The sequence below is a fragment of the Platalea leucorodia genome, assembly GCF_965183815.1.
Source record: "Platalea leucorodia genome assembly, chromosome: 6".
NCBI lineage: Eukaryota > Metazoa > Chordata > Aves > Pelecaniformes > Threskiornithidae > Platalea > Platalea leucorodia.
The window spans coordinates 27,030,591-27,044,381 of NC_138828.1; the positions used below are offsets into that span (position 1 = coordinate 27,030,591).

At 41.8% G+C, this 13,791-nt stretch overlaps 1 protein-coding gene across 1 annotated transcript in view; it reads right to left on the reverse strand.

The window, feature by feature from the left end:
• LOC309592752 (transmembrane protease serine 11E-like) overlaps positions 1-13,791 on the reverse strand; it is a gene marked incomplete at both ends in the record, with an annotated part of 44,495 nt that overhangs the window by 15,213 nt on the left and 15,491 nt on the right. Inside the window, 2 exons of the mRNA XM_082316547.1 lie at positions 1,597-1,760; positions 5,002-5,069. Of these exons, the coding sequence (XP_082172673.1) occupies positions 1,597-1,760; positions 5,002-5,069 (232 nt within the window). The remainder of the gene's footprint in view (positions 1-1,596; positions 1,761-5,001; positions 5,070-13,791) is intronic.

Below are 13,791 nucleotides of genomic sequence, written 5' to 3' on the forward strand. Positions count from 1 at the left end.
AACATTGTGATTCAATTATATTGGCTAATTTTTTAAACTAGGGACTAGTGCATTACTGTAACAGCCCTCTTGCAGTTCAAGGTCAACTAAAAGAGTTTTGAGTCACTTCCCATATTTACCAGACTGAATAAAAGCAGCTAATCAGATAACTCAATCAGAAGATCACAGTCCTTTTTTAACAAGCGTTTTTGTACTCCTTCCAATTCTATCCTTTATGTAAGGAACCAAATTAAACCGAAACTTCAAAATTCATTAAATCATGACCTGACTGTCTTTAAAAAAAAAACCAAAAAACAAACAAACAAACAAACAAAAACCCCAAAAAACAACAACAACAAAAACCCCAAAAAACTCTTTGAATCTCTCGAGTTGATGCCCACACACTACTTCTCTCTGGGAGAAATTACATGTACACTTTGCTGAACAGGAACTACTAGCATATAAACAACGCTGCAGAGAAATGGTGATTCTTTGCGCAAAGGGATGTCACCTATCATCCTGAGCCATTCCAATGGGGAAGACTGGTTGACCCATCAAGAAACAATGGGTGTGTGACAGCTCATATTTGAGTTTTACTGCATTGCAGCAATGCAATGTGCCCAGCTGAAGCACCAAGAGGCAGGAGGTTGCTCCTGGTCACTTCTGAGTGGGAGGAAGCCTGGATCCATCCAGCATGGAATCTGGCCCAGGCTTCTTGTTCTTTCAACACATGTCTGGCCTCTGCAGATCTCTGCTTGTTTAAGTAGTCTAGTGTGGTAAAGCAAGAAGCAAGTACCCACCCATGTGCTATACCGTCACCCTTGTGCTAGGAGTAAGTGGAAGGTCTGCAAAAACAAACGGAGCAAGTATCTGCCCCTTCCTTTCAACTAGCAACTCATTCTTGAAAAGTCTGACACCCAGAAAAAATGCTGACTATATATAACTGAAGCCAAGTCAGAGACAAGAGTCTAAGCCTGCACAAAAATTCTCTAACAGATTGGAAGCGTAGAAAAGGATGGAAACCCACCTTTCAGTGTCTGTTTGGTAATTTACTAAATCAAAAAGATAGTGCTGTTAATGTTCATATCCTGCAGATACAGGTCTGCTTTGCAAAGAAGGGGCTAGATCCCCAGCTGAGAAGTCACATAGGTAAGATAATTTTCCCTTTCTTTCCCTCTCCCCCGGGGAATTTGCAAGGATTTTGATCCTCCCACCGAATATTTTTTCAGTGCATTGGCTGTTTCCCCACTGTCATCCAAGCATAGTTTCTCTACTTTCAGGCTCCTCAGAGAAGCAAAGACTTAGGGAGCATGTTGTGTTGCTGTGTACTGAAGTACCGTGGTGAGGCTCCTACTCTTTACCCTGAGAGTAGCATAAGGTTGGTACTACGGTTTGGAGGGAGGCTAAGGCTGTACTGCAAAGCCACAAAGCAACTGCTCCTGTTGATCCATATTTAAGACTTAGGTGGGGTTTATGCATTGCCACTGATTTTGTTCTAACTTAATGAGCAGGAAAGACTGTCAGACTCAGTAACAGCCATCATCAGAAGGGAAAAATTAAGCCCCATCAATCAGAAAAGGGCAAGAACTACCTTTAAGAGAGATGCAGTATACTTACTTGAGACAGTAGAAGATCTGACATTTATTCGCAGGGGCCCTGTGTATTTTTTCAGGCCCCTCCGTAAGATCTTTTCAACTGTTTCTCGCAATGCTTCTCTAGAATCCGTGGAGGAGAACCAGAATGTGAGCAAAGCTTCTGCCATCACACCATCAGCATCTGGGCTACAAACCAACGAAACAGTCTGGTTACCTTCAGCCCATTTCTGCATTTCGTAGTTTTTATCTTAGCTCTTCTAGCAATGGCAATGTAACATAGAGGATTAGACACATTTTTGAACATTTCGTACATTTTTGAGAGAAGGAATTGCCAAAAGAAATCCAAGCAAATGCTGAATGGTCAAACACATCTTAGGCTAGAAGAAGGCATGATGCTTTCCGTGAACAAATGGTCAGACCAGTGGAGTCTAAAAAGCAGTCACTGACGACGTGCTTGGGACACAAGAGCAGGAGGGAATGAACTGATTTGATTGCAAAGAAAAGCTGGATACACAGCACTTCAGAAACATCAGGTAGACTGTTAATGGTATCTAGACAGACCTTTTCAGGGTCCTGTACATACAAGGAACAAAAATTTCCAATCATCATCAAAAAGATACTTGAGCAAAGGGGAGAGACCACACAACCCCATTCCACCACTGCAACCTCTTCAGAGAATGTGACTAATAACTTCACATTATGCAACAATAAATGAAACTCAGCAGCATATCCTCAATCTACTTATCACAGGCCAAGAGATGGACCACAAAAGGGGCCTTTAACATCTCACTAAAGTGTACAAATGGCACCCACGCTGGGACACACAATTCCACAGTTTTGATGCAAGATCAGAGGAGAGAAAAGGAAGAAAAATCTTCTAACAGACTGAATTCATCCAGTAATAGTATTTATTTTTCCTTAAAGCATCAGATACTGCAAGAGACTGAATGCTAGACTACAAACACCAAAGTGTCTAATCTGGCATAGTTAAATCTTCCTCTGTGCTTGCATATGGCTTATCCTTGGTCATTACACAGGGAAGATAAGAGCATGCACCGAGAACCTTCTCTCCTGTGCGTCCTCCTGCCTGAGCCAAGAAGCAATGACGCAGCCCACAGCAGGTGGAATCCCAGTTACTTCATACAGGGGGCGAGCTAAAAGCAGGTTGCTCTGTCTTAAGCATCATTCAGACAGGAAAGGAAAAGAGATCTTCAAGTTATATCTCACTATCTTGGAAATTTGTAATTATATAAAGGAAAAATAAGAAAATTAAAAATAGAAGGCAAGTAGCTTATACAGTAGTCATGCAATCAGGCTATGATCTTTGAAGGGAACATGCAGCAAAATGAAACAGATATTCCTGTTATCGCCAGTGAAGGGCAAATAAAACACCATGCATTATGAGCACACCAAGGCATGCTGAGTGTTTCGTAGCTGAGCAGAAAGACACGTTCCTTGCCTCAAGGATCTCATAATTGAGACTGAGTAGCTATACGTGAACTTTCCAACAGGCTGTTTCTTCCTTTTGTGCCAACTTCACCGTGATTGCCACTCCGTTTATTTTCCAGATGTTATCTGATCCAACTGTGGGTGTTGCTCTGCATTTCTGAGGTGTTCCCTCACCTCTCCCCCCACTCCTCTTCCTGTGCAGTGCCACACTGGAATTACTGTATCAACTCTTGCAAGCACACCACACCTCTCGAAACCCTCAGGTAAGTACAGCCCGCCTTGAATCACTCACTATATAGCAAAGGTCCAGAGCCAAAGGCACCAAGTGAAGATTTGTTTTGTCTTTCTCAGTGAGCAGTGAGCATTATTACTAATGCATTGTTTATACTGAGCCAAACCACATGCACAGTACTTTCCAAGCAAATTCACAACAATGACCCTGCTTAAAAGAGCTTGCACTCTGAGCACTTAAAGATGCATAAAGCTTGTATATTTGAAAAAGCAAACAAACTTTGGCCCATACAAGTCTTGCATCCGACACAGCAAACATCACAGCAAATACCTCAGCCTGTCCTTGGGAACAAGAAGTAATGAAAAATATTACTTCTCCCTACAGATTGGCCTCTCAGATCCTTAAATCACCTTGTCTACACTTATAACACTCTAGTCAGTATCGAAAAATATTCCTAAAGCTACATTCAAATAATGACTTGCATGATTTGCCTAAAGGGGGATTAAGCTAAGGCAGAGCAGGAGGCAGGATGTCAAAACCATAGAAGAATAAGGAGAAATACATTCATAAGAGTAAGATCTTGAGGCTGCTGTCGTTAGTCTTGCAGCTTTAGTGCGTGATTAAGACATTCAAGATTTACTTGCAAAGCGATGGCCACTGTCACTCAGGAACAAGACTTTAGTATTACAATAGACAGTTCTATAAAAAGATCATTTTCAGCACTTGACAGTGGTCAAAAAATCAAATAAAACATTAGGTATCATTGGCAAATGAACAGAGAATAAAAGAGAAAAAAAAAAGCATTGCTCAATGATAATCCCAACCACGGGTCTGACCCCTTCATCTCAAAAAGCAGGGAAAGCAGACCTGAAAGAGATACGGAGCAGGGTGACAAGGAACAGTTCCTGCAAAGAATGGCTGAGCAGGCTGGGACTTTCGACTGAAAAAAAGAGTAGAGCTGATGGTATACAGGAGAGAAAAGGGATATGATGGGAGTGTCCGATACCACTAATTGCACGGAGAGGAGGGATAGAGATCAACTTTTCATCACCTCTTCCAGCACAAGAACTAGAGGCCATTGAATGATACAAAGAGGTTGGCTCTTCACAAGTAACTCCTTACTAAAGGATTGAGGTGCACAAATTTCAAGAGTCCAGGGGAGACTGGATAAGTCCTTGGAAGATAAGTCCTTGGAAAATAACTCCACCAGGGGCTGCTAAACAAACCACAACCACTTCAGGAAATCCCAAGTGGTAAATAACTGGAGGTAGGGAGCATACTAAGAAGCGGTTATCATACATGTCTGTTGTGTTGCTACTGTTCCCTAGGCACCTACTTATGCCTGTTCTTAGAGATGCAACAGTGACAAGCGGGACCTTCTGAACCAGCACAGCCATGCTTGGGTTTTACTTGACAGGCCCAGCACAGTAGCATTACTAGAAGTAAAATGACATCTGCATTATAGTGAAGGAAATAGTTTTGAAAATGCGTTTTATTTTTAGACAGCTCAAGTTATAGCTGCTTTATTAGCTAAAGCTTGCTCAAGATCTGAACACAAACTTGTATAGAATTTGGACTGACTGAAGTTTATCTTCTGCATCAAAGGAGGGCATGGTTCAGAGTAAGATTATGCTCCAGTCTTACATAAAATACACTTTACTGAATCAGATCAAATGGCTCTCTAGCTGGGCTTGGTGTACATTTAATTTTATCTCAGCTGCATGCATTTATTATAATCTCACATACCTCACTCTGATTAATCGTGAACGGATGTATTTTTTCCTTAAAATGGAATTGTAAAATGTCTTGTCGATCTGTTGAAAAAAGAAAAATACAAGATAACAACAAAAAAGAAGGGAAACGGACATATTGCTGGAAGAAAACAGCATTCAGTTACAAACTCACAGCTTACTGAGCCAAGAAACGTAATCCAGCCCAGCCTCTAGATAATATTTGCCACAGACTTTTCCTAACCATTTCCCATTTGGCCTAAGGCACATAATTAAAAATTAACTTGTTTTTCTAAATATCCTATGACTACATCAGTGTGCCACTACAGTGCTGTCCTGTCCACTCCCAGGCATAATGAGGGATATTTACAAACATCCTTGAAACATACTGCTGCAGTCTCCCAAAGCACAGCCTCCTGAAGATGGCCTACAAAAAGGATACAGCATGCTGTGCTCTGCACTGCAATGAGCCTCTCTTGTAGGGGTCCCTTCCAATACAGCACTTATCTGTGGTCCTGTAGAAATTTATAGCAAAACTAATAGTGATCTCAAATTATAACCCCCAAACAGCCTCATGATTTGCCACATGCTAGGGGAATTGTCAAGCAATTCTCATCAGAAATTGGAAATCTAGGACTCATAAGGAATCAATCCCCAAATGACATCTTTGCTGGTGCCTGCTTAACCACATCCTGCTTTAGGCTGAATGTTGTCTCAAGATTGCGTGATCAGTCTGAGACAGCCCAGTGTGATATAACATGGCATGAAATTCTGCCAGGAATGGCTCAGGATCACTGAAGTATTGAGAAACAGCAAAGTCACTAGCGAGTTATGCAGTTCCTCCTATCAGCAAGACCCAGTAGATCGAACGTGTCCTGTAATCATCAAATGCATTACAGGAAACACTACGTAGAAATGCTTTACAAAATCATGCAAGTTGTCTTTTTTAGTAGTAGTAGTAGTTTTTAGCCCATACAGGCTGTCTGATTTAGCCAAGTGTCCAGATTTTCTGTCTTCCAACGGAAAGAAAAAACTAATGGTTCTCAAACTTCTGGTGTGTTGAAATCTTTCAGATACAGAAACAAGCATGTAAGCACGAGGTCTGGGGGTGATTCCTCCCAAAGAACACAAAGCCCCTCTTTCCAGCTGCGGCTGTCATAAGATGAAGCCTCATGTCATTACACAGTGATATCGAAGCAGAGTAATTTCAAGATGAAAACTACACGTTTTATTATTTTAAGGTGATTTTAAGCATAGAGTAGTAAGGACAAAAAAAAAGAAAAGTTCTTAATGGTCATGCATTGAGCTGAATCTTTTGTCTTGCTCTTACTGGCAGTTATCTGGAATTACTTAGGCTTTTGGAACAGACAAAATTCTATGGAAAAAAAATACATCAACTGCAACAAGCTACTGTATATATGCAGAATGCGCTTTATCCTGTCACTTTGCAGATTGCCAGCTGCTACCACTGCATTTTATGAGACATACAGTTAGAAATCAAGAATAAAGTGTTTTGTTTCCTATAACTCTGCAGCCTGTTCCACCACCACACCCCTTGCTTATTGGAAGTATTTGCCCTCAGATAAAAAGTTGGGTTTTTTATTTTTGGTTTGTTTTGGGTGGTTGTTTTTTTTAATGATAACATTTCCTTATAATTTCTGTCACAGTTTTAACTGCTTCACTGATGATTGTGTAAGCAGAAGCATGTAGTTAAGTAGCACTGCCAGCTTTGTGGCACGCAATGGCATGTGCTATCTTTGGCTGCACTGCCGCTGAGAACTTTTGAGATCTTTGGGACAGGGACTTCTTTGCAGAGTCCTTTGCAAACAGAAGAGGTGGGCTGAGGTACACCTCAAGCTCCCACATTGCTAAAGAGTAAAGCGGAAGCAGGCTGACTAAGTTTGGGACTGAAGAAGGCAAGAACTCAACAATCCCTTGCAAGGGAGAGTTAAGTCAATATGACATTCCTGAATCCTTCATCTCCTCCTGGCAATTGCGTTTTCAAGCTATCTGTACTGTCTCATCTCAGAGATTGCAAGTGTTTTTGCTACACTTTCCACCTGCATTTCTGTAGCAGATACAGGGATCCTTACTTCTGTCACCCGTTCTCTTGTGTATCTTTGCCACAGCCTGAGCAGCTCATGTGATGGTGTTTTTTGTACTCCCAACATGTTCAGCTTTCTCCTTTTCTCCTCACCCCGGACCACTTCCTAGATGTTCTGTACAGTCTGATCAGGAACACCACGTGCTGCAGCAAAGACAAAGATTTCCAGTGGCATCTGACAAACACAATTACACACAGGGCTTTTAACAAAAAGAAAAAAAAAGAGAGAAGAGTAAGCCTATGATTTAAAATGATATCAAAATTATCGGATTTGTGTTACTTCCATTCTCTTTCACAATTTCGTATCTGAATGAGAAAGTAGCCACTTTTCTCTTCCTGTTACATACTGTCACTAACTTTCCCCTCCTTAAGAGCTGCCTTAGTACATCATCACCAAGAGAAAAAAAAAACAACGGAGAGTGGTTCTGTTTCCAGGGATCCTTGCAGGGCCTTTAACACCTTCAGACTTGACCTGGTGTTTTTTAGTTTTGTAATCTGCTATGTTTTATCAGGAAAGACGTGCTAGCCAAACCTCTGCACTGTGGCCCCTATCTCTCACCCGCTGATGAATTTGTTTGACAGACATGAATCTGTCACAAATCTCCTCTTTCCTTCAATGATGATTGTGGTAACCTGAATTATTAACTGTAATCTTTATATTCATACAGAGTTTATGTAAGAGGAAAAGATGTAGCAAGATGCCTTCAGATAATGACTTTCAAAAATGAATGTTCTGTCTCATGTTTTTACTGTTCATCTTCTGGTAAAGCCTTTGACATCCATATCAAACAGTAAACATTTCTCTCCAGCCTGCTTACAGCTTTTTTCTCAGCTTGAGTCACAATCCTGGAAGCAGAAGCAACTAGAACTTCATCCGGCAACTAGGTGGGACCCGGTCCTGTCTGGGAGAAGCATTTATACTCATTTTAAGCATTTTGTTTTTATTATAGCCACTCAAAAGTGACACTGTCATGACCAGATCCCTTAAATTCACCACTGATTAAGTGCATCTCACTTGTTTTCCTGGCCCTTGTCTAGCAGTTGCTCAATGGTGACATTTGCTGCTGCAGGCAAGGTCTATAGGCATTCTCAACCAAGTGCCAAGTCCTGCTCCTTTCAAGTGAGCAGCATTTTCCTGACAGCCTTTATTTTAGCATTCGTCCAAACCAGATTTTCTCTAAGTTAATGTTTGCTGGCTAGTTTAGCTTAATGCCATCTGGCATTTCCTCAGTTTAATTGCATATCCTCTATCCTTTTTACAAAACTTCGCTCCACGCAGCATAATTTTTTAAGACAAACTGAACTTCACTCCTGAACACTGGTCCATCTATGCCAATACAGTAAGAAATAGTGGCAAAGATGCAATAAGAGGGCAAAACGTTACCACCTGTACAAACCCAGCCACAAAGGAAATTCTTCCTTCTTCCTTGCAGCCAGCAGTTGCTTTACACCTTGATGAACAAGTCTTGTTTTCCTATCCTATCTCTTTTTTCTTGTGTCACACTGTGACCAACCCTCTGCGGCCTGTGAGCAACCTACTAAAATCTTCATGATTTCAGAGTCACCCAATATGCCCTGCCTCCCTCGGACCCAAAAAAACCCCAGGCTCTGGAAGTAGGTCACATGTGACAGGGATCCCATCGCTCCAGTCTAGGATGGGGCTGACATGAGCTGGGCTTGCCCAGACGTGTAGCTGGGTCTGGAAGTGACCCAGCAAGGCTGGCTGTGTCAGCCCTTGCTTTCTCCCACCACACACTGCTCTGCCTCTGTACGCAGGGCAACAGCATTTATTAAAAAGGTTATCTTAAATCTAGTTTGACAGAACTTTCCTCTGGAATATTTGCTGAACCCACAGAATTACTTGCGTGGGATGTTCAAAAGCATTCAGTAGGTTTGGGAGCACAAATCCTCTTGTTGCTCAATACTATTGCTCTTTTGCCTGTTGCCAGTTTAGTCCTTCAACAGCTATCCTCATACTACATTCTTCCTCTTGCCTCATTAGCTCTTTAGGATGCAAAGCCTACTATTAGTGATTTTTAAAGCTTTTTGACATAAATATTAACTAGAACATACCACCTGGTTCAGTAACTCTCTCCAGTTTCGTGGCAATCATACAATATGAATTACTACTAATCAGTTGTGTTAATTCTGTACCTAGCATCCAACTTGCTTGCCAGTTTGCATCCAATTTACAGCTCAACCTGCTGAGACCCCCAGAGCTGATGATAACGGAAATCCAGTAGCAGCTCCCTTGAGAACCTGACATATCTCCTGCCCAAGTTTCAACTGAGGGGTTAGTTGGGAACCCTCCCAGAGATTAGAGGGAGAGAGGGCAGGAGGAGAAAGACAGCAAAAACTGAAGCTGGCACTGTCCCAAACCAGGATGTGGACATCACACTCCCCTTAGAGAGACCGATTACTCGCAGCAGAGACAGCCCTACAGCCACAGCGCTTGCCCGAGGCGAAGAAAATGGACCTGAAGGAGAGTGAGTGTAGTGATCCACGGGCCTCCAGCAAACCAGAAGATCAGAAAAACTTTCCCATCAGAAACCACACGTACACAAAGACAGCATGTGTCACGGCAGGCAATAGCAGTGTGATCCCATACATCTGCAAATGGTATCAAAAACTCCTGACAGAGTTTAAACTACTGGACTGCTAAAGCTGGGAGGTGAGTAAGCCTTATCTGACTTTGCACTAAAATAAGGAGCTCAGCTGGGTGGTTCTTGGAGGCATTGGCTGCAAAAGAGAAATAACCGACATTGTACAGTAGTTCCTAAAAAGACTGGTCTTTCGGATAAAAGAAATTAAAAGAAATCTAATACATGGGATAATGTCAGGATTTAAAGTACCATGCTTATGCCTAGTGCAACTAATTTCAAAGGTATGTAATGGCATGAGAGTTTCATTATAGCCATGTAATAGCGACAGCTGGAATTAAGGTCACCCTAAGTATTCCCATTCCTACTCCCTGCTTTCAATTGTCCATAATTAGCTTCCTAAAACTTTCACACTGCCATTGAAATTTTGGCTGCTTAGGGAGGAGATTTTCCAGCTTTTGGAGAGAAAAATCAAGTTTGGAGAGAAAGCCATCTGGGCCAATCCCTCCCCCCCAAAGTATGCTTCTCCCAGGAAAATGACTCTGTGCCCTCTGTTTTTTTTAAGCAATACACAGAGGTAAGGAGCTGAAATATAGGAGCAAATAGCTCTTAGGAAAAGAATAGTTTAATGAAATCTAAGGAATATCAATAATGACATATTCAAGTTACAATTGCCCAAATACCATCAACCACACAAGTTCAGTACTGCATTTGGATTCTCCCTTTTGACAACACCATGTTCTAAACAACCACTCTCTTGACCAGCCAGATTTTGATCTCAGTGACACCAGTTCACATCTTGAATCACTTCATTTGTTTAATTACCTGTAAACAATGCAGTAATTCTGGATTGCGGGTCTATAATTAAGATAAGATTCTACCCTTAATCACACACACTATCGATAACTGCCCTTTATTTCATTTTGAATTCCTTTTTCCAGCTGAGGTTCACATCCATTTTCCTTGTGCACATTTTATAGCTTTTCTTGCCACACACTGGATCTGAATTAGAGTTACTTATTTTTGGGGGGAGTGTCTTCTTATGATTTTTCTGGTTTTGTACATGCTTATTAGACTTTCTGCCTTGATGAACCAAGAAAAAAATGAAAAAGAAAAATCAGCTTGTATGCCTATTACTTGAGAAAACTACATTGTATTAAAAAGTCAAAGAATCAATGACATTGAAGGATCACTGAATTTAAGTTAGAGAAAAAGTTGGATAATAGGTACATTGTTGATAACTAACCATTTCATCCTGGAAATTCATGCTATTTAGGTAGACCACACTGACAGTTTGAGATCTTATGGGTGAGGAAAAACACTAAGCTACAGCTTCATGCACTGCACTGCATCAACTCATGCTAGCATTTAAAAGTACTTTGTATTTTCCTCAATATTGTTTTAGTTCCCTGTGCTACTGTGACTTGTGGAAACAGGAAAAACTGGAAACAAAAGTCAATGCAGTATATGCCTATGGCAGTGGTCTTTTTCTTCTTTTGATTTTGATAAGAATTTCTGAAAAAAGTATCACAAGTGAGATGCAAGTGCTTTCTGTGAGTTATTTCCTCTCTCAGTGTACAGCATTTCACCTATATCTTTAAGGCCACACCTGTATCTATACATACTGACAGTCAAGTGTGCTGTCAACCTCTAATTCCAGAGCTAAACAAACAAGTCGCCACACTGTCATCTCGGCCACTGTTGCATTGCCATGTTTCCCAGTTGGCTGAATTACCATGGAAAGATGCTTTCTGCTTTGTTTCGAGCCCCGGTCACCCATAGAGGGCACCCTTACTGTACCATGCTCATCCAAGGACAATGCTTCCTATTTGTGAGAACCATTCCCTTAAAATAAAGCTTTTAAAGCAGTTGTCATCAAATGCCCTTAATTTATTTTAGGATTTTTTCCTCAAAATGCTCCTTAATCTCAACGATCTTTTTTACATAGATAAAAGATTTTTTTTTTTTCCATTTTACAACACTATTTTGCAGAACAAGAAAAAAAGGAGAGTCTCTAAAGAGCTTCATTTAAAAAGCTTCATTTTTTCTGGCTTTTGTACTATAGATGCACTTCTAAATAAAATTGCCTTCAGTGAAGAACAAGAAAAAACTTTCAATAGAAGTTCCACTCTTTTCACCTCGTATCAGTACGAAACAAGTACTTGAGGAAGCACATACAGAGCCTAGGAATGCTTGGGTTTAAATAAGGACTTAGGGTTTAAATTTTGGGATCCGTATCTGAAAACAGTACCAAATCTCTTTTGAAACTTATTACAACCAGGAACATTCTTACTCAGTTTGGCCTGGGTGCTGCAAGACTCTGAAAAGTCCTTGGAAAGATTTGGCTGCTGCAGCTACCATAATTTCTCTTTCTGTGATCTGTCCAATTTATCTTCAATTTTCTTTTGTTTCAGGGGCTGAGAGGGGAAAAGAAATGTTTTATGGGGGGTGGGGGGCGAACAGCACACATACAGCAAATGAAGCTACATGATACTTGTAGATACTTGTACTTTTCAACTTGCTGTAAAAAAGAGAGTCATGTTAGACTCCCTTGAACTTCAGCACTCTCCCTTTTCTTGGGGCACGTTCAGTTATCACCTCTAAGTTAGTCCTCACAGTCTGGTCTCCCAGAGCAAATAGTCTTTAGAAGTATTTCAAAAACCTGCTGCCTTGGGGATCTGCTCCTATTGAATTAACCTCCTGACCCAAGGACCATAAGGCACTGATCGCGCAAGCCACACGCTTCTGAGCTGTACCTTAACACCCACATGGAAGGTGTGACAAACACACCTCGTGTACAGTTTCAGCCAGCTTTGCAGCTAGCTCTTGGCTCTGAAGGGATTTGTATTTCACCTCCCTCTCTCTCCCAAACACACACACGCACACTTCTGCTCCCCGGGAAGACTTGAGTCACGTCTGACCCTAAAGAGGCCAAGTGTCATAAAACAGAGGTCTCATCTACTCACTCACTGCAGCAGGTCTTTTTAGCTAGGCTTCCTTTGAGTTTAGCTCAGATGGAAACCTTAGCCAGTACTTCAGGCTTTGGCCCTGCAGATGTGACAGTAAGCTGTTCACAACTCAAATGATACAAGATACTTCCTGATATCAGGATGACTGCAAGCTTATCACTGGGTATAAAGCAGAGTCTTTCAGTTACAAGCATCCTGTTGAAGGCTAACCCATCCACCAAACAGGGTTACCAGGTGTTAAAGCTCTGCTTTCCATGGAAGCATAAGTGTCTACATGGGAGTTAAGAGAGAAGAAACACAAAGAAACTCAGGTGCTGTGACGAGGGTGAATAAAACCTGAGCATGCCAAAAGAACTAGGTGGGTCCTTTCCTGACTACCCATAGGCACTTGAAAAATTCTTTCCTATCTCTAGGGATCTCTTCTCAGGTGCTGAAGTGGCTTCATGGATTTGGCCTTTCAACTCCCCAACTCAGTTCCCTGTCTGCACAGAGGAGACATCAGTGCCCGGAGGCTGGGAAACTGCAGGCTGCCTTGGCTGTAACTGAACTGTGCAGAAGCAGCTGAGAATCTGCACCGCTGAGCATGCAGAGGACAAATTGAGCCTCCGTTGCACCCCACTCGTGTCCTTTGTGGTGGTGGCCCAGAGGCACTGGATTCAGCTAGCAAGCCCTGTTTGTGAGCCACAAAGCGGCAGGGATGGCACAGAGCTGCAGAGAACTACTGAGTACCAAATGCTGCACTTGACAGCCCTTGGGATCCTCGCTCACCTTAGCAGCACAAAGGACAGGAGGTGTGTCTGTGTGGAGGAAGGTGCATGGCGCTTGCCTGCACCTCTGCTTCGCCCCCCTTGTAGTGAGAGAAATGTGTTAACAACCTCTAAAATCATCATCTCCCAAGAGAGAAAACTGCCTCCTTCCTTACCAGCTCTAGTACAGGGACTCATCAGCAAGTCCTTAAACTGACAGAGAACAGGCACAGTCATCAGAACTATTCTGCAGCATTTTCCTGTGGTATCGCAAGTGCCTCTGCAATACCTAGTAGAGACACTATTTCTAAATTAAACCCACACTAATTCAATTCTATCAGACAGGACAAACTTCAAGAGCTGTATTCATTACTTTCCCCAACATCT